This window comes from Anthonomus grandis, unplaced genomic scaffold, assembly GCF_022605725.1.
Source record: "Anthonomus grandis grandis unplaced genomic scaffold, icAntGran1.3 ctg00000658.1, whole genome shotgun sequence".
Classification (NCBI taxonomy): Eukaryota; Metazoa; Arthropoda; class Insecta; order Coleoptera; family Curculionidae; genus Anthonomus; species Anthonomus grandis.
This window is the reverse complement of record NW_026088567.1, coordinates 3,595-25,280: the sequence shown is the minus strand read 5'-3', so window position 1 is coordinate 25,280 and position 21,686 is coordinate 3,595. Positions and strand designations below refer to the sequence as shown.

At 32.4% G+C, this 21,686-nt stretch overlaps 1 protein-coding gene across 1 annotated transcript in view; it reads left to right on the top strand.

The window, feature by feature from the left end:
- Positions 1 to 19,808, top strand: part of LOC126749748 (uncharacterized) — a 32,985-nt gene extending 13,177 nt beyond the window's left edge. Inside the window, exons 2-5 of the mRNA XM_050459445.1 lie at positions 6,677 to 6,878; positions 8,752 to 8,959; positions 19,097 to 19,318; positions 19,393 to 19,808. Of these exons, the coding sequence (XP_050315402.1) occupies positions 6,677 to 6,878; positions 8,752 to 8,959; positions 19,097 to 19,318; positions 19,393 to 19,503 (743 nt within the window). The 3' untranslated portion in view covers positions 19,504 to 19,808. The remainder of the gene's footprint in view (positions 1 to 6,676; positions 6,879 to 8,751; positions 8,960 to 19,096; positions 19,319 to 19,392) is intronic.
- Positions 19,809 to 21,686: the final 1,878 nt, after the last annotated feature.

Below are 21,686 nucleotides of genomic sequence, written 5' to 3'. Positions count from 1 at the left end.
TAAATTCCAAAAAATTGAAGCACCTATCAATAAGTCAATAGGTCCATTTTGATTAAAATTTTCATCGGCAAGAACAATGTTTTTAGGAATTTGAATGTTTGACATACTAAATGACACATCGGGTAAATTCTTTGTGATTTTGTCTGTGACTAGACATTCAACATTTTCTAATGAAAATGAATTGATTGATGATTTGAAATTTATTTTCACACTTTTATGTATATTTGTCACATTATTGCCAAAGCCTTCCACTGAATGACTTATATTTGAGCTTGGTAGCTTAAGTTTATGAAATAAGCTCCTTGTAATAAAATTTAATTGAGAGCCACTGTCAAGCAAAGCTCGACAAAAGTGATCGTTGCCGTATTTATCTTGAATTAAAATACAAGCTGTAGGAAGTAAGATGCATTGAGATTGAGTTTTGGATGATAAAGATGTATTAATGACAGATAAAATTTGGGAATCATGGTTTTGTGATTCAATAGCGGACTCTCGAGGCATATTGGACTCAGAAACGACTTGAATATTATTAGGATTTTGTTTATGTCCTATAAATGGTTTTGGAAAATGCAACAAAGTATTATGTTTCAAAGAACATTTTTTACATGTTGCAGTACTGCGGCACTCCTTACCAGAGTGACCTGGTTTCAGACAATTTGTGCAAGCTTTAAGTGCACGAATCCTGCCTAACCTATCTTGGATGCTGAGTTTTAAAAAGTCACCACATGAAAAAATAAAGTGATCTTTTTTACAGTTTAAACAAGTTGAGGAAGCTATTGAATGATTTGAACTGCGGTTTTGAGGCTTGAATTCGGATTTATGTGAGGTTGAGGAAGATGCAATATTTTCTAGTATTTGACAACGCTTATTTAAAAATGAAAATAAATCATCCGTAGTAGGCGTGTCTGTATTAATTTTTAAAGAAATATCTTCCCACTCACGTCTAGTAGAAGGGTCTAATTTAGATTTTATATGAAATATGATAAAACAGTCCCATTGATCAACAGGTAAGCCTAATGACTTAAGAGCTCTAAGATGTTGATTTGCATTATCAAGAAGACCTCTGAGTAAAATATGAGATTCTTTATTAATTGGCTGAATTTCAAAAAGTGATTTCATATGGGCTTGAATTATGACCCGTTTGTTTTCATACCTCTTGCATAAAATATCCCAAGCAACATAATAATTAGACTCAATAACCTCCAACGAGAGAAGAAGTTTGGCAGCATCGCCTTTCAAACATGATTTAAGGTACCAGAATTTTTCAATATTGCTTAGTGATGCACTATTGTGTATCAAAGATTTATAAGTATCTGAAAATTGTAGCCAAAGCTCATAGGAGCCATAAAATTCTGGTAGTTTAATTTTGGGTAGGTTTGAATGGTATTGCAATGATGCGTTTTGGAAATTTTGCGGAATCGACTCTGTGATCTGGGATTCCTGATGTGTTTGATGAATATCTCTAAGATGTTTATCAATGATAGTTTTAGCCAAACCTGAAGATTCAAAGAATTCATCCTCAAAGTCAATCCTAAATTGTGAGTGATCCTTAGAATCAAATAATTCCAGATCACCCTGAACTGATACAAATTCAGGCCATAATGATTGTAGCCGTTCTAACCTGACCTGTAATTGGCCAATTTGATTTGGATCAGAAAATGTATTTACAAAATTTGTAAATCTTGAAAGAGCATCAAAAATTCTATTTCGTGCTAAAGAGAGAACTCTAATTTTAACGTTTAAGTCCTCTGATAAGGATGATTGTGTTTCAGGCATTTTGTTAAAAATAAATTAATTCAACGTTAATTAGAAGAAAAAAAAAATAAATAAATAAATCAATAAAATTGTTTGAATGCAAAAATAAAACCAATTAATTATGCTTCTGTGTAAAAAAAATAATTAAAGTGTAAATAAACTAAAGATTGTAACACTATCCAACAACACGTACTACTCAAAAATAATGTGCTACTCGAACTTTTATGATATATGACGTCGATGAACCTTTTCCCGCTCTTGACCTATATATCCTAAAGTTAAATAAGGTAATGTAAATAAAAAATAAAAATGATTAACGACTTAAACTCGGAAAGTGGGCCGAAGAATCGTCAAGTAGTCCTGTAGCGAAGTGAAGTACCTAATGTTGTTAAATTAGTCTGCCTCTGGAGCGGCTAAAAACCCGGAGATTCACTGCGTCGTCGAAAGCGTGTCTCAATGCCTGCCAATTGGTACCCCAGAGAAGATCGAAATGCTTGAAACCAAAATCAAAAAAAATCTCCTTTTTTCGCTTGGTAAAAAGGACGAATTTTCTGGATTCGGATGCTGCTTGTTTCCTTGCGTTCAAATTGATGTGTGTTGCGATATATAAAAAATTTACCTTGTCGACTGCTTGGTATGATGTACCTGTGACTTCTGCCTAATATAGGTATGTATACCTATCTGCTGTCCACCAATCTGACTATCCACCAATCTGCCAATCTGCCTATCCGGCTCGAAGGACCATGTGTTGTGTATGGGCTTTTCCACACACGGTATTCTGGGTTGTGATTTTTTCTTCAATAAAACACCAATTTTTCGGTAAATAAGTGTAATTAGAAGAATGAAATAAAGCACTGCACTAACCGTACAATTCTGTTATTGTTGTATAAAATATACAAATAAAAATTTTACAAAGTAAAATTCTGATTCTAACCGAATCTTGTGTTATATACTGTTTAAAATGACCTGTTGGCCTAAAGTTAAAAGTGTGAATGTATATAAAAATATGGATGGAGTGGAAAATGTGGCTGTGTAAAATGCTTACATAATGAAACGTTGCATTTTTGATTATAGGAGGATCTTTGTACTATTTGTCGGCTTTAGTAAGGAAATTGAATAAGCGGTTTTAAGAAATTAAATCTAATAACTCTGTTTATAAAGCTAAGACTGTTTATAAAACTTAATATGCCGCCTGTAATAAAATTAAATTTATATCATGCGGCTGGCGCGGCGACTAAATAAATTATAGTCTAAACACCTACCTAGAAACCTAGCTAGCGATATTTCTCTTAGAATGCTTAAATATTGTAGCCCGTACATTGATATTTTCCTGGTTCATATAATCAATTGTTGTTTTGAGCAAAATTATTTTCCACTTGCATGGAAAAGTGCCATTGGAATCCCACTAGCAAAAATTTCAAATCCTAATGATTTTTCCGATTTGCGTATCATAAGTATTTTACCTACAGCGTCTAAAATTTTTGAAAAAATTATGTATAAACAAATTTATGACTATTTCCTATCTAAACGTTTATTGCCAAATAATCAATGTGGATTTAGGGCAGGATTAAGTGCATCTACAGCGCTTACTAAAGTAACAAATGACATTTTTGAAAATTCGGATCGCAGCAATGTCACAGTCCTAGCCCTGCTTGATTATTCCAAAGCATTTGATACAATTAACCATAAACTTTTAATATCTAAGCTAAAATACTTTGGGTTTTCTGCCGACTCAGTATTCTTAATAAAATCATATTTATCCAATAGATATCAAAAAGTTCGGTACCATAATGAGTCTTCTAGTAAGCTGGATATTTTATCTGGTGTTCCACAAGGGTCTATTTTGGGACCCTTGCTTTTCATAATTTACACTGCTGATATTTTATTGTCCTTAAAAAACTGTCATGTAATGGCTTATGCTGATGACACGCAGCTTTACATTTCTTTTCATCCCAATGAGCTTAACGCTGCATCTGCTCACTTAAATGAAGACTTAGAATTGCTAAGTAAGATCTCGTTTGAACATAACCTTAACTTAAATTCAAAAAAATCAAACCTTATGGTCTGTGGTAACAAGAACGCGGTAGAAATAGTCAAATTAAATATGAATATTTGCGTAAATAACAACAAACTGCCCTTTGTAGAGGTAGCCCGTAATCTTGGTATTATTTGTGATGAAGTTTCACAATTCATCCTCCAGCTTAAGTTTAATTAGTAATTAATATTTAAGTACCTACCTAATTTAAAATAATCATACCACTTGTATTATATTAAATATTTCTTGTAAATACGTTTATTTAGTTTTCCTTAGAAAAGGGTCGAGCCACATGTTCTTCGTTTCTTGGGTATTTTTACCTACTTTGTTTGTTGTGCGATAAGAAAAGGGGCCGGCCAGATAAATTCTTTGTGACCATGGTAAAATATTTTGTGTTGGGGAGAATAAAAATATCCTTTGAGAGGATCGGTTGGTTTTATTTCTCTTGCCGTTACATATTATTGATTCCCAATTACGTTTTAGTTCTCATGTGGAGATGTTAAGACGTAAGGCTTTCTCGAGGCTAAAGATTCTGTTTACAAATAGACACTTTTTAAATTTTAAACTTAGAAAAATGTTAACCGAATCTCTTGTTCTTTCAAATTTTAATTATTGTGATTTTATCTATTTTCCATGCCTTGACTCGCTTCACAAAAATATGCTTCAAGTAATGCAAAATGCTTGCGCTCGTCTAATTTTTGATCTTAAAAAACGCGATCACATCTCTCAAAAAATAATCGATTTAAAATGGTTAAGAATGGATAATATTTGGAAACATCACTTAAGTAATTTTACATATAAACTTTTATCTAATCAAGATCGAAATTTTAATATCTTGCGTACCATTTTTAAAACAAGACGTTCTGCTCACTCTGTCAATATAAGATATAAGTTAAAGTTTTCAATGCCACAATTTCGAACTGCTCTCTATACTAGATCTTTTTCTTATAATGCAATTAGCTTGATTAACTCACTTCCTGACGAATTTCGACTTTTCAATTTTAATAAATTTAAATTTAAAGTAAAAAATTATCTTTTAGATACACAAAATCGTCCAGTGAATTTATGATCTGATTTATTTTTGTTCTTTTTTTTGTATCTTTAAGACGCTTCTCGCTGCTGCTTCATAGATTGTTCAGAACTGTATATGGGTCTCCCCTCACATTGATACTGGAAGTGGTGTATTGAATGGCTCTGTTATGTTTTTGTTTGTAATATGGCTAACAGTTTAGGGATTGATTCTCTTTTTTTCTTCTCTTACTTTTAGTAAGCATAGGTACATGCACATGGTTAAGTAGAATAGCATTTATTTGCTAGACTTCGCCATTCCTGTACCATTTAAATTACATTAAATTACATTATTTTGTATATTATTATTTGTTAAAAAAAAAAAATAAATTTTGTAACTTTGTTTGACTTATTAAAGACCTTATTTATTTATTTATTTTATTTATTTAATATTGCTTAAACTGTTTATACTAGGTATAGTATCACTTAAACTTTTATCAACAGTAAGAAAGTCTAATGGAAAGTCCAAGATATCAAACTCGTTATGAAATATCATTTCAGAAGGAATTTGATAACTAGTTTCCGGCTGGCATTTTTTTCCACAATAACTTTTGGGCTTAGTCCCAAACTATTTATAATTTCATTGGTGTTTTCCAAAATTATTACATCCTCTTTCAAAGCTGCGTCGAGGGGACAAACTTCATCGAGGACCTCTACCAGCATGCTATTATCCAATTCAACATTTGACGACATTTGGCAACTAGCATCAGGATCATCTTCTTTATTGTTTTTTGCAAGTTTTAAAAGCTTTTGTGTTCTTGAATGATACATTTCTAAAAATTAACAAAAAAAATCGATAGTATAGCATAAAAGGCATAAGCGCTATTTATAAAACACACAATATTACATGATTGTAGCAAGAAACTAATACACCATTAGTTAAAAATTAATCTTTTTGGTAATTTATATACATTAAATACCGAAAACTTCTAGGGCAAAACCTTTTAAGGCGAAAAAAAGCATTAAATCATTTGCATTGAATAGCATAGGTGTAATGTCGCTTGTGCCAAACAAAAAGTACTGCATGCAAATTGGCATAAACGCCACATTTTTAAAATCAGATTTGAGTGATTAGGCAGATATAATTGTTATTATAATTAGATTTATCTACTAGTCTGTCCAATCCTTTTGTTTAAAAAACAATTTAAATCTACCTTTAGCCAAAGTTTACTGAATAAAATACGAAATAAGTATTTTATTCAGTAAACTTTGCTTTAGCTCACAAAAACTACCGATAAACAAGCACGCAGGCACCTGTGTAAAGCTTATGACCGTCTGGCGCTTATGCCAAACAAAAGTGGGTGGGGGGGGAACTCTTGGCGTTTGTGCAAATTTTAAAAGCATTTCACAACCAAACGGATTTTTTGTGGCATAAGTCTCAAACGTTATTAGATCCGGAATAAAAGCCGCTTTAATTTGATGTAAATAACCGATTATTGAATTTTTGGCGCTTGTGCCGTTCTGCCTTGAACACGTCGATTTTTACACTATTTTAAAATTTAAATTATTTAAAAAACGTTACAAAAAATAATTCGTCGATCAACTCTTGATTGAGATGAAGCCATTTAGTGCCTTTAGAAATGATTTTGAGGAGTTTAATTTATTGTAATACGAAATATTGTATATGCTTTTGTTAGTTAATGTGATCCTTATAGAAGGCACTTTAGCTGCAAAAAATAACAAGTAACTCAAATTTGTATAAAAAGTTGCTTCTTTTACTATATGAGGGTGCACAAAACTAATTTTTTTTTGGGTTATTACTGTTTTACATAAAACCGTCCATAGAATGAGCTTTTTTGAATTTTTGTGTTGTTTCAGATTATGAGTTAAGTGTGATGAAATTTGACGATTGTCCCGACTATTTCGTCTGTAAGGAGGACCGAACCGGCCGAGACCCAAAAATGATTAGAGTTAGAACCTCCGGATTGGGTCTGCTGTTTGTTGGTTTCCAATTAATAATTATCCTGCTAACCGCGGCAATGGGGGTCCTTTTAGCCATAACGATTAACTTTTGGACTTAGTACGTACCCCTTATAATATTAAAGATAGAACCTTTTTAATATGCCAGTTTTTTATGAACATACAGGGTGATTAATGGTACCTCAGAGTTTTACGGAGAACGGAAAATAGATTTTTTTAAAAAATTTGGCATCATGGGTTTTAGCGATGCAGCATTCACGCTTATACCAAAAAGTGTTCCTATAGCTATTTTTAGTGGTTTTCGAGAAATTAATTATTTTCTTTATTTTTTGGCCAAAACCTTAGCTCCAAATAAATTTTTATTACTACGACATTGGAATGAGCAGAAAGTTGAAATTATGAGCGTAATTTACGGAAGTATTGTACATTACTCTTCACTATAAAAATTTGTTCTACGCTATACAGGGTTGGTCAAAATTAGTGAACACCCTTTCTAACGAGTTATCATGTTCCTATAACTAAGTTAAGAACGTAACGTTTAGAATCACTTATGGATATTTTTAATCTTGCTCAAATAATTAACGAACCTACTCATACAGGGTGTTCGAAAAATAAACGGAGATATTTCAATGGGTGATTCCTTGTAAAAAAATATGAGAAAAAGTTTCTATAAACAGGGGAAATGCACAGTTTGTAAGATACAGGGTGATAAATTTTTTTCTAAAATATTAATTTTTTATTAATATTAATTATTTTTCTAGGAGAACTGACACTTGTCAATGTCCAACCTCTATGCAGAAATGATTTTTTGTTTTCCAAGGCACCTGTGATTTTTTTACCAAAAATTAATAAACCAATTTTGTCCAGTGGCATGCAATAAAACGGTATTTATTTTTTTTGTCGGAAACGAAGTGAGATACGAAAAATATACAAAAGGCGAAAAAGTTGTACTTTTAAATGTTTAATCAAACAGCAAATATTGAAGTTAAAAGAAAGGAAGTGGCGTTGTACATTTTTTTGCCAATAATATTTGATAAAATGCTCTCCGGGACGCCACTGGACCTTATAATTTTAATTTAATTAGGGCTAAATTAGCCTCTTAATACAACAAGTAATACTGGCAAATTTCAAAAGAATCAAGTAAATATTTTTTTACAAGGAATCACCCATTAAAATATCTCCGTCTATTTTTTGCAACAACACCCTGTATAGGGAAAACATTAGCTTACTTTCGACAATAATTGTTATTAAAAAAAAAGAAAAAGAAATTTGGAATATTGCTAAAAAAACAGCTATTTGCCTGATAATTTAGTTAATGCAGAACACTTTTATATATATTTTTTTCAAACAAAAAATTAAAAAATTAACATCTAATGAGAAACTTAACTAACTAATAAAAAAATATAAATACAAGAAAAGAAAGCTATACATATTAACTTATTAAATAATGCGGTAGGAATCGATGGAATTTCTATTGAAGATCCGCTGAATCTGCCTGAAACCTTTTTGCAAGTGAATGCAAGCAAGTTTGTTCCCTTCCCTAAAATGCCACCTCCTTAAGATTGTAAAGATATTTAGACCTATCAGCATTTTACCATATTTACCAATTTTATAGCGTCGTTATATTTATAATGAAATTTCGGAGTTTGTCTATAAGTTAAAAATAATCCTGGACTGTCAATCAATTCCCCCTATCTTAAAAAAAAATATATTTCAATAAAAAAATGGCATGAGTTCGTAAATACTATAAGGTTAAATCTTTATTACCAAAGGACTATAAGTTTCCTAACAAAATTTCTCAATATAATTTTAAGCCACCGAGGAGGCCAAGGTAGAAGAATGGCCATACCGTACACAGACATCTATTTTCCAGCGGAAAATCTCCTAAAGGAACCACCTAAATATTGCATGTAATTAATGTATATAAAAAAAAACATAGGGAGACAATTTAACTGGTTACATAATCCTTTTAGTTATCAGAACCTCCAAAGTTATTCAAGTAAATCGTCGTTCAGTTATTGTTTGGACGATTATCAGGCCGATGTCACCGAAATCAGTCCCCTGATGGCCCAAACTAATTTGTGGGCCACCGAATGTCTCAATTATTATGCCCCTCAGCAACTGTTTAGTTACGATAAGAAGACGCAGCAGATTTCTAAACCGAGAAGAGCCATCGTAAGGGTCAGTATATTAGTTAATAAGTAAGAATAACTCTAATAAGTAAAAAGGGGTCAAAGAAATATAGGAACACTTAAGTAATTTCTGAGTTCGTCTCTATTAAGTCGAAGGGGCGTATCTCAAAAAATACGAATTTTGAGATAAGCCTGCCAAACATACTATTTTTTTTATACAGGGTATTCATTTGAAAACTTTCCACGGATTTATCGAAAACCACTGTTTAAAAAAAAAACGCCGAAATACGTCAAAAGGTTTGTCAAGGGGGACAACTTTCTAACCTAAAATTACTTCACCCAAAATTATTTTAGATAGCATAACAGAAAGCAAAAAATTAACATTTGTAATGATAACACTAATATTAATATAAAAATAAACAGATATACACCCATTGGTCCATAAAAATCAAAAAAATATAAAATAAGAAATACCTACTGACAATTTAGCTATTCTGTTTTGTTAAAAAATGCAGCTTTTTTTCTTGAAACCAGCTACTGACATTTCTTTTATAGGATTCGGAACAAGGTCATTGTAGATTGCCACAGCATTATACAGAAAACTACGACGAAAGAAGGCTGTTCGATATCTAGGAATTGACAACTTATTTATAAATCTCAAATTTGCTTCATGTAAATTTTTCCGAAAAGTAAGTTTTTTGCGGAGGTAGGGAGGAGTAGACGACGCTAGCAGTCTATGCACAAAAACCGCCATTTGCAAAGAGAATAGATTTTCCACGCGCAGCCAACTAAGTTCACATAGCCTTGCAGAGACTCTATCATACTTTCTCGGTCCATAAATAAATCTGCAGCATTGATTTTGCAGCTTTTGCAAACGGTACGCAGTGATTTTGTCTAAACATGGAAAATAAACAATATTGCAGTAATTCATGATAGGTAATACTAAAGACTCACACAGTTTTTTCCTTACCTTAAAATTAATTATATTTCTGTTTGCATACAATGGCTTTAAAGAATAGTATGACTTTTTAATAACATTAGAAACGTGTAACTTAAAGCGCAATTCATCATCCAAAAGCAATCCAAGATTTTTTGCACATTTAACCATACTTAGCTGATTACCTCCCACAAAAAGCTTTAAACCGTCCAATGCTGTGATGTTGCAATCAAAATTAGTGTGAACTTAGCCTTAGAACATTACTACTTGTAGAACATCTACTCTTATTTTTGACTGTTGACAGAAAGTGTAATGTGTAATTCCTTTACTTTAGGCACGCCTTTTTTTCTACTTGTGAGGTTACTTTTTGCACGTTTTTATTACTTCCTCTCTATGTGGAGATTTTCTTTGTTCTAACGATTATTTTATCATTTAGTTAATAAACCGTTTCACTATCTGAAGATTATTAGTTTTATTACTACCACAAACTTCCACAACCACAGGTTATGGGCCCAGGCATTATATTGTGGTAGTAATCTGAAGGATTTTGTGTGTGTTCCAAACCATAGTGAAAACTGAAGACAAAGAAAATGGAGGCCACCACTGTTATGAAATTAAATGGCACAAACTGGAATGTTTGGCGGTTCCAGATCAAGGTAGTACTGATGGCAAAAGGTCTGTATGACATTACTGTTGGAATTGAACAGAGGCCTACCGAGGATAATGAGAAAATTGCGAAGTGGAAAGTCAAAGATGCACGCGCCCAAGAATCGCTTGTCACTAGGATGGAGGATAATATAATTTCTCATGTCATGCAGTGTGAAACAGCCAAGAATATGTGGGATAAATTGGAGAGCATTTTCGAGAGAAAATCTGAGGTTAGTGCACACCTTTTAAATGAGCAATTCTATAATGCAAGGTTTCAAAATGAGAATGTGAATGGCTTTGTGAGTAAAATTAGCAATATCAGGGCTAAGCTGATACAGATGGGGGAGGACATACCAGAGAAAATGGTAATGACCAAAATTATTATGTCTCTGCCCGAGAAGTTTTGCCATTTTAGGTCTGCCTGGGAAAGTGTTGCCCTGGAGAATCAAACCTTGAACAATTTGACTGCTCGTTTGTTAATTGAAGAAGAGAGGCTCGAAAAACATGAAGAGGAGTCTGTTGCACTTCTTTCATGTCAATCTCTTGCACAGAGGTCAAACCCACATCAGCGTCAAGTGTCAAATGGTGACAAAAATGTAAACAAAAACATGAAAAAATGTTTTTCTTGTGGAAAGCCTGGTCATTTCAAGCGGGAATGCAGGAATGTAGAGTGCAGCTACTGCAAAAGAAGGGGACACTTAATCAAGGACTGTTTTGCCAAGAAAAATAAGGATAACAGAGACAGAAATGGGTCATCCGAGGGGTCATCAAGAGGAAATGGGAACTACGCCCTCATTACAGTGTCCAGTATGGTACAATCCCAAGTAGATGTCGAATGGTTCATGGACAGTGGCGCATCACAGCATATGTGCAAGGACATGGAGTTGTTTTGTAGTTATGCAAAACTTGAGGCTGCCAGGTATATAAAAATTGGTGATGGGACAACTCTACTAGCGGAAGGACAAGGTAAAATTTGTATCAATGCTTATAATGGTAACAATTTTCACTCTGTGACATTGTGTGATGTTCTTTATGTACCCAAACTTAAAGTTAATTTGTTTTCACAAGGGAAAGCTCTAGATAGAGGTTTATCTTTAATTTCTGATGCCAAAGAGGCAAAATTTGTTACTGAAAACAGTATTACTGTAGGGGTAGCCATTAGGTCAGGTAAACTTTTTAAAATGGTATTTAAGCTGCCCAGTTTTTCTGAACACACAGAGCAATGTCCGAAGTTAGGTATTAATAATGAAAATTGTTATTTTGTTAACAACCAGAGGGACATTAAATGGTGGCATAAAGCATTGGGGCATCAAAACTTTCGCTATGTAAGTAATGTTTTAAATTCTAATGGTATTGAGGTAAAACCATCTGAGAATTTTTGTAGTTCTTGTGTGCAAGCAAAATATTGTAGAGAACCTTTTAGGGTAAATAATAATAGAGCTACCGAGCCAGGAGATTTAATACACATAGATCTGTGTGGGCCAATGGAGGAGCCCTCATTAAACAATTCTCTCTATCTGTTTTTATTGAAAGATGACTATAGTGGTTATAGATTTGTTTATTTTTTGAAAAATAAATCTGATGTGTATGAAATCTTCAAGGATTTTCTTGTATATTTTGAGAATCAGAGTAACAAAAAGGTTAAGATTGTCCGGAGTGATAATGGTAGGGAATTTTTGAATTCTGCTTTGAATGGGTTGTTTAAAAAGAAAGGCATAAAACATGAGTTGACTGTTCCTTATACCCCTCAACAGAACAGTAGGGCAGAAAGGGAATTTAGGACCATAATAGAGTCTGTTAGGGCCATGTTAGCAGAATGTAAGCTATCTAAATCTTTTTGGGCTGAGGCAGCAAATACTGCTGTGTTTTTATTAAATAGGACTGGTATGAGTTCGGTTGACGGAAAAACACCCTATGAGTTACTTTTTAAAAGATCTTTTGATTTAAGTATGATAAAGGGTATTTTTGGTAGTAAAGTGTGGGCTTACATACCTCAGGAAAAGAGAAGAAAGTTAGACATGAAAAGTAAATGTGGAATGTTTGTTGGCTACTCAAACAATGTTAAAGGGTACAGGGTTTATTATAGGGAAAGCAATACAGTGGCTATTGAGAGGGAAATTACTTTTGATGTATCAGAAAATCTAGTAGAAAATGTTGTCTCCCTTAGTCTAGAGAATTACCCAGAACTTGCAGAAAGCACTGTTGAACAAAAAACTGACATTTTGGTAGAGGAGCCACCAGATATACAACCACCAGAGGATCCTGAGGAGCCAACATTTAGTTCAGAAGATGAAGACAATCCAGACCAAGATATAGAGATGAACCCAGTGAGAGATAGAGACCAAAGATTAAGACCTTCTAGAGTCTTAAAGGTACCCAAAAACCTACACCATGACTATGACTTAAGTTTTTTCAGTTTGGACGAGGAACCAACTAGCTATGAAGAGGCAATGAATAGTAAATATGCTAGCATGTGGAAAGCAGCTATTGATGAGGAATTGAGTGCCTTGAAAGAAAACAACACTTGGCAGTTGGTCGAGAAGCCTAAAAAAGGTGAAATCATTGATAGCAAATGGGTTTTCAAAATAAAAAAAGACAAGGATGGCAATATTAATAAGTTTAAGTGTCGTTTAGTTGCCAGGGGGTTTAAACAAAATATTCTCGAGGATGTTTATAGTCCAGTAGTTAGGTTAACCACTGTTAGGATAATATTGTCTTTGTGTGTGCAGAAAAATTGGGTTGTATATCAAATGGATGTTTGTAACGCTTTTTTGCATGGCGACCTAAAAGAAGATTTGTATATGTTTTTGCCTAAGGGTTGTAACATGGAAAATATGGTTTGCAAATTAAATAAGGCAATATATGGGTTAAAAAAGGCGCCATTATGTTGGTATCAGAAGTTTGATAATTTCATGAAAAATGAAGGGTTTTATAAAAACAAATATGACAACTGTTTGTATGTGAAAATTTGTAATAATGTTACAATTTATGTCATAATTTTTGTCGATGATATTTTGATATCTGGATCATCTGAAAAGGAAATTAAAAATTTAAAGATGAATTTAGACTTAAATTTTAAGATGAAAGACCTGGGTTGGCTTAGTTATTTTCTTGGTATTTCTGTTGAACAGGATTTAAAGAATAAAACGATTGTACTTAGCCAACGACAATATTTGGAAAATGTTTTAGCCAAATTTGGTATGTTAGAGTCTAAGCCTGTTAGTACCCCTATGGACAATAACTTTAATTATGAGAGTTTAAAATGTGATAGGTCAGAAAGTTATGAAATAGAAAATAAGTGCAGACAAATTATAGGATGTATAATGTATGCAATGTTGGGTACTAGGCCAGACTTGTGTTCTAGTATTAGCTTACTATCCAGGTATCAAAATTGTGCTACTGGTAACTTGTTAACTTCACTTAAGAGGGTTCTAAGATATATAAAAGGGACTTTACATTTGAAGCTTGTGTTTAAAAATACTTGTCAAGATATTATTACAGCTTATGCAGATGCAGATTGGGGTGGCGACACTACAGATAGAAAGTCAACTAGTGGTTTTCTCATTTATGTTTATGGGAATGTTGTCTCTTGGAATTCAAGAAAGCAGAGTACTGTGGCCATCTCAACTGCTGAAGCAGAGATTATAGCTCTAAGTGCATGTACCAGTGAAGTTTGTTGGCTTAGATACTTACTTATTGAGTTAAGATTTGTTAAAGAATTAAAAGTAATTGTCTATGAGGATAATCAGTCTGCTATACGATCCTGTAATTCTCATGAGCAGCTTAAAAGAATTAAGCACTTGGATATTAAATACCATTTTGTTAAAGACAAAATCAAAGAGGGTTTCTTAGAAATAAGGTATATTCCTAGCAGTGATCAAATAGCAGATATCTTAACAAAGCCTTTGAACAAAGCAGTTTTTGAAAAGTTAAGAAAGTGTATGCTTTGTTAAATGTTTTTTTTTTTTTATGGGGCTAGAAAATTTTGATTGAGTGGGGGTGTGATGTTGCAATCAAAATTAGTGTGAACTTAGCCTTAGAACATTACTACTTGTAGAACATCTACTCTTATTTTTGACTGTTGACAGAAAGTGTAATGTGTAATTCCTTTACTTTAGGCACGCCTTTTTTTCTACTTGTGAGGTTACTTTTTGCACGTTTTTATTACTTCCTCTCTATGTGGAGATTTTCTTTGTTCTAACGATTATTTTATCATTTAGTTAATAAACCGTTTCACTATCTGAAGATTATTAGTTTTATTACTACCACAAACTTCCACAACCACAAATGCTATTATTTTTTTGTTCTTAGAAGTAAAGCACATAACACAACACTTTGAAGGATTGAGTTTTAAATTATTTTGAGAGAAAAAGAAGGAAATTCTAGAACGATCGTCGTTTATTTTATTTGATGCCTCCAATACAGATTCAGCTTTAAAAGAATGATAAATTTGCACATCATCCGCGAACCCCTGGATCTGGCAGTATTTTACAAATTTAAACAAATTAGAAACATACATCAGAAATAAGAGAGGTCCCAAAACAGATCCCTGAGGTACTCCAGATGTTATATATTTAATATTTGCAAAAGTCTGATCTTCCAAGACCACCATTTGCCTTCTGTTGGATAAGTAGGATTTAAAAAACATTTGGGAAACATTATCAAAGCCATAATAAGCTAATTTTGCCAAAAGCAAATGATGATCCAAGGTGTCAAATGCTTTGGAAAAATCAAGCATTATAAGTGCTGTGGAGTCAACTTTATCCATGGCAGAAATTATCTCTTGGGTAACGTTTAGTAAGACAGATGTCGTGCTATTGTAATAACTCAGGTCTTAGGTTCGTTTTTAGAGGCCATTAATAATAGTCAAAATTCAACCTTTCTACATAGTTTATTGAACTATTCTAATCACAATATGGGTCGTATATTGACCGGACATCGCACTTGCTTACTTTGCAGAATTGCATAAAACTATAACGATAACAATTACCCTAGCATATTAATTAATTCTAATAATATACCGGATGATTTTATTTATATTAAAATTACTTCATACTACATTACACTATGTTGTTTTCTAAACCCAGATTGCTTATGCGGAATAATATTATTGGAGTAAGAAAGTCATAAATTTGCGGCTGTATAAACTTTTCCAAAACTTTAGCGATCACCGGGATAAATGAAATTGGTCTAAGGTCGCTGAAATTAGTTGGATTATTAATTTTAGCCAAAGGTGTTAAGAGAGAAATTTTCCACATACCCGGGAAATAGCCAGCTTCTAGGCAACAGTTTATAATATGCGTAATATGTGGAGATAGCTCTAGAATACAGTGTTGCAACATTAACGCTGATATTGAATCACAACCGTGTGCATTTGATTTTAGACTATTTTAGAAATTTCCTCAACTTTGGCTAATCGAAATGAAAAATTTAGATCATGTTTGAACTGTTTGTTCTGAAAATTAGCAACTTCTTCGGGGCAACTACCTAACGGGCTATAAATTGAAGCAAAATAGTCATTAATTTTGTTTGGATCTCGGAGATTTAAAGGAATAGAACGATTAGAGACATTTTTTAGATTTAGATTATTAATAGCTCTCCATAACTGTTTACTATCTCTGATGTTCTGATGAAATTGCACATAATTTCTTTTTTCTCGCCTAATCATTCCCACCACAAGATTACGCATCTGTCTATAATATGCCCAATCAGTCAAATTTTTAGATTTTTTAAAACTTGACAATGCCTTATTTTTTTCTTTTATAAAAAGCTGCACATTTGCAGTTATCCACGGGGTATACGACTTAGAAATTTTTGACGTCGTAAAGGGTGCATGTCTATCAAATAATGAGCAAATATTACTAGTAAGATACTGAATTTTTTCGTCTAGATTATTGATATCACACATTATTACACACATTGTACACATTATCCCACACAATTTTATTCAGGTCCTTATAAAAATCATTTTTATTAAAATGTTCAAAATTACGATAGAGTTTCGTTTTTATCTCCCTACTCCCTGCCGCAATCTCGATACTACAGAATATAGCTTGATGGTCCCTAATTAGATCAGCGTTCTGCTGTACTTGTAACATTTGAGGGTTTATTAAAATAGATAACATCAATGAGTGTTTGTGCCATAGCAGCAATACGAGTAGGCATATTTATTAACTGAGTAAAATCATAAGCTGTAAGACAATCAAGTAAAATATTATTTGTAAAATGATTAACATTAACATCGCCCAAGATGATAATATTCTCATACTATAGACATGCATGTGATAATATATCATCAAAACATTCAACACAACGCCCTAAATCTGACCTTGGTGGTCTATAGACTGTTCCAAGAAGAAAAATTGTTTTGCCTATATTTACTTTAATAAACAAACTAAAGAGCTTTCAAAAATCTGTCGTACATAGACAGCCACGCTCCCACCCGTACCACGTCTATTCTTTACAAATTATGTGTAGTTCGGGATCAGAAAATTATCAGCCTCAGAATCGCTCAGCCAGCTTTCAGAAATACACATAATGTCAGTATTGGTTAACGTAATTAAATTTACAAAATGATCAAAGCCTGTAAACAGTGATCGGACATTTAGATGCCCAAAATTAACATTTTTAGCCGTATTAGCTTCCATATTAGTTTACCAAAAATACACAGCAGACCAACAAATTATAACAAAATAAAAGAAAAACAAATCAAATTAAAAAAAAGGAAAAAACTTCTAAATTAGGTTAAATGGGCACAAGTATGAAATCTAAGAAAAATTAACAAAAAGAAGTTTATCATAGGAGATTCTTGCAAACCCCTCTTCATTTCTGAAAAAATCCTAACTTTTTTCACTTTTTATCTTAGAAACAGCTGCTCTTATTCACAAAATTCCCAAACTACCCTCTGACACTGGCCATTTGACTCGTCGTGTAAATGATGTTCCCCTACCTATTCCTACGTCTTCCCTTACCAAAAACTCATTAATTTACATAAGTAAAAAAATTTACAATCATGTTCCTCTGTGTGTTAGACATATATCGGATGTTAAGAAATTTAAAAGAGAATTAAAGTCGCTTTTATTGGCTAAGGCATATTATAACCTGGATGACTTTTTTAACCTTGGACATGTTGGAAAGTTTTTTTTCCTTTTTTCTTCTCTAGTTTTGTCAACAAGTTTACCTTTATTTAGTAATTGATTGTTTTATTTAGTTATCTTTAATTCAAGTGTGTTCAAAAAGTTTTGTCTTCTTGTGTTTGATTTTGTTCATTGTTTTGTCAATTTTTGAAATTGTATTTTTGTTTTGTTTTTTTAGCTTGTAGGATGCTTGTACACAAGATTATTCTTACGTAATATAGCACATTTTCTTTCTTTCTTTCTATTGACGTAAAGAAATTATGAAAATATCTTAAGTGGTTCCTCAGGTATGGCCAAAAATGTTCGATAATGAATAACACTATAAATTCTTTTAGGTGTTTTAAAACCTCAAATTTGGCGGCTATAGTACCTTCACTTGACTTGATAGAATTTTTGAGGTGCAAAAGTCCTTCATATATCAAATTATTGGGAAAGAAATGCATTGTTTTAACTACATACCCTTTTCAGAATTATCCAATTAAAAAGCCTTAACTAAAACAAAACTAGCTTTCCAAATGTTTATTGTAGAAGCACGTTTTTATTTTCAAGTTCATCCTCAGAAACACCTTTACAGTGAGGTAAAGAAATTATGAAAATATCTCAAGTAGTTCCTAAGTTATGGCCTAAAAATGTTATATGTATAATGAATAAAACTATTAATTCTGTAACGTATGTGTAAGAATATAAATTGTGCAGACCAGCTAGATTCGAAACTCAATAGGGCCCTCTTCATGAAATCGTCAACCGAGCCATTAGCCTTATTTATTTGACGTTATGGGACACTTTATGATGACGATTTATGGATCCGGAGTGTCTGTGTTAGTTTTAAGTTTTAAGTAAGAGTTTTTGCTATTAAAAAGAAAAGGGGATATTCGAATTTTAGACAGCGTCTGCGACGCATTATTTCTGAAGAGAAATTTGTTCTGTTTTATTTTAAGATTTTTCGTTTTATTAAATCATAATTCAGTTAAAACTCGGTGTTTTCTTACATATGTTTAAAATTCTCAAATTTGATAGCCTTAATACCTTGGATTCGATCACAAATTTGCCTCTAACTCACTCAGTTTTTGAGGTGCAAAAATTGTTCGTATATGAAATTTTTGGGAAAGAAATAGTCTTTTTCAGTAAAAATTCTAAAATTTGTGAAAGTGTGGTAAAAAAAAATGCCTCAACCAAAACTACTCTAACTTTCCAAATTTTGAGTCTACAACCACGTTTCTACACCCAAACGTATCCCCAGGAAGTTCCCTACATTAAAATAAAAATAAAATTATGAAAATATATCAAGTGGCTGTTTAGTACTGCTTAAAAATGTCCAATAATATTAATGTAGCAATTTGCATCTTTAACTTTAAATGCTTCAGGACCTTTAATACTGCATAAACTTCATCAGATATTGTCGATTGCAACACGTGTTTCTGGCTCTCATTGGCTTCTTCCGGAAAATAGTTTCTTCTCTTTGTAGGATGGACAAAGGATGTGCTTGGAAGCCATGACAAGCAGTGTCGTGTCACTAAACTATTGCCACCCCAAGAAGAAATCCCAAAGATGGACCCTTTTTGCCGACTGGTTCATATACAATCCACTTTTCGATGCATGTCTGACAATGGTTAAGGGAGAAAAAGGACCTGCGGCAAAAAAAGTGAAACTGGCCAACTGCAATGCCACCAATAAGGCATATCATTGGGTAATTTTTTTGTTATCGAACATAATAATAATAATAATAATAATAAATACATCGTTTTTCTGAAATCTATTCAGAGATGTTTAAAGCCGTTGTATCCCGAAAGACCGCCGCCTCCAGCAACACTACCTGAAGATAAGGAACCGGCACGAGCGTTTTCTAAAAGACAAAAACGACCACCAATTTGACCACATGTTCAATCGACATCTACGCAAACAACTTTTGCAACTACTTATTATCACTATCATTACTAATCAACACTATTAATGATGTAGGAGATGTGTCTAATAACTCCAAAGGTACCATCTTGGAGTCTAAAAGTACAGTCCAGGCAGGCAGTGTGACCAACTTGAAAGATACTACTACTTTAGAGTCCAAATCTACAGTAGTAGACAGCTCACAAGCTACACACTCAGTAGGAAGTACCATTTTGGCATCCACAAGTATAGTCCAAGTGTGGTCAACTCTGCGACCCCTATAAAACCAAAAAGCTCAAAAACCACCTAACAAGATCCTCAATATATTCATCAAATAAACATGATTTTTTAATGAACTTTACAGAAAGCTTTTTTTTTAATAGCCCTCGTATCGTTATATATTTATTTATCATTGTAAACTACGGTGGGAGGAGTCTAACTGTCACGTGTTCGTGGCGGTCATTTTGAATTTTTGATGTAATAAGTTCTTGACAATAAACTCCTCCCATAATCTGATATTGGTTTCCAAAATGGCCGCCGTGAATTATACGATAATTATATTTAAACTTATACTTTCCCTAAGCACATAGTTGTTCGACAACTTTAAGGTTTCAGGTTTCACACTATAAGATTGTCAGGTTAAATTGTGGGAGGGTCCTAACTATTACATGATCGTGGCGGCCATCTTAGTTGTGGGTTACCTAGACAACAGGATTAAATTGTACAAGTGGGAGGAGCTTCGATTTGACGGAAGCATGCGTAACTTTATACCGGGGTCATTTAAAAAATATTTCACTTAAATATTAATTTCTTATGAGCTCAATTGGTTGGAAGAAATAATTTATAATTTTCAATTTACCGAATAAATAAAAGGAAATTGTAACAATCCTTGCTTATAAACAAAATCGTTTTGGCGACCATCTTGGATGGCCGTCAGAAGTGTTGTCGGTTGCCTAGACAACGAGATTAAATTGTACAAGTGAGAGGACCTTTGATTTGACGTCACTTTATACCGGGGTCATTTAAAAAATACTTCACTATTTTTTTTTCTTATGGGTTTAATTTCCTGGAAGAAATAATGTATTTTTTCGATTAACAGAATAAATAAAAAAAATTAAATTTTATTAAAACAATCCTAGCTTGAGTGGTGAAAATTCCGTTCAATACTAAATAAAACAGCAATGAAACATAGTAATATATTTAAAGTATATATGTATATATATGAAATTTAGGTCGCTTTAATTCAAACTTAATGAAAAGTAATAAGGTTAATATACAAAAAGTGATAAAGTGGTTATATTTTGGGTGCTAAAAATTTTGACTGAAATGAATGTACAGTAAAAGTGAAAAAGAAAGTAATAAAATAATTAATATTTGAGTGATAGAAGTCGCTATAAAGAATTAATCAAAACATAAAGAAAGCGGTAAAATTGTTAAAATTTATTAATTTTATTTCAAAAAGTGGTAAATTGCATTAAGTAGATGAAAATTGTTGTTTTTCTTAACAAATTTAATTAATATGCAAAGAGTAATAAAAAGTTTAAAAAAATTAATTTATTCATTAAATTATTAAAAAGTGATAAAATGCATAAAATAAATGGAAAATCCTCTGATAAAAATTACAACGCAATAAAACGGTATTAAAGTTAATATATAAAAAGTGGTAAAAATGATTAAATTTCTGGTTACAAAAAATTTAATTTCAGTGAAAAAAATGTCGTTAAAAATTCAATCTAACATACTGGCAATAAGGGCGTAAATATGGAAAAAAAATATATATATAAAATTTAAAGAAATACTTTAATTAAATATTTATTTATTATTAGTTCAAATGCCTGGAAGAAATAATTAATTTCTTTCAATTAACAGAATAAATAAAATAAAAATGAAAATTTCTATTTATAAGCAAAATCGACGGCGGCCATCTTGGATCGCCAAAGATGACGTCATCAGTGTGGTGGGTTGCCTAGACAACGTATTTGATTTGTGTAAGTGGGAGGAGCTTAGATTTGACAGAACGGCACTTTATACCGAGGTCATTTAAAAATTACTTTACTTAAACATTCATTTTAATAAAAATATCAATTTTTTATTTAAAGAAAATGGTCTGTCGCATATATTCCTCACCCTTATGATAACTAATAATATTATATATTAATGATTCTTATCTATTA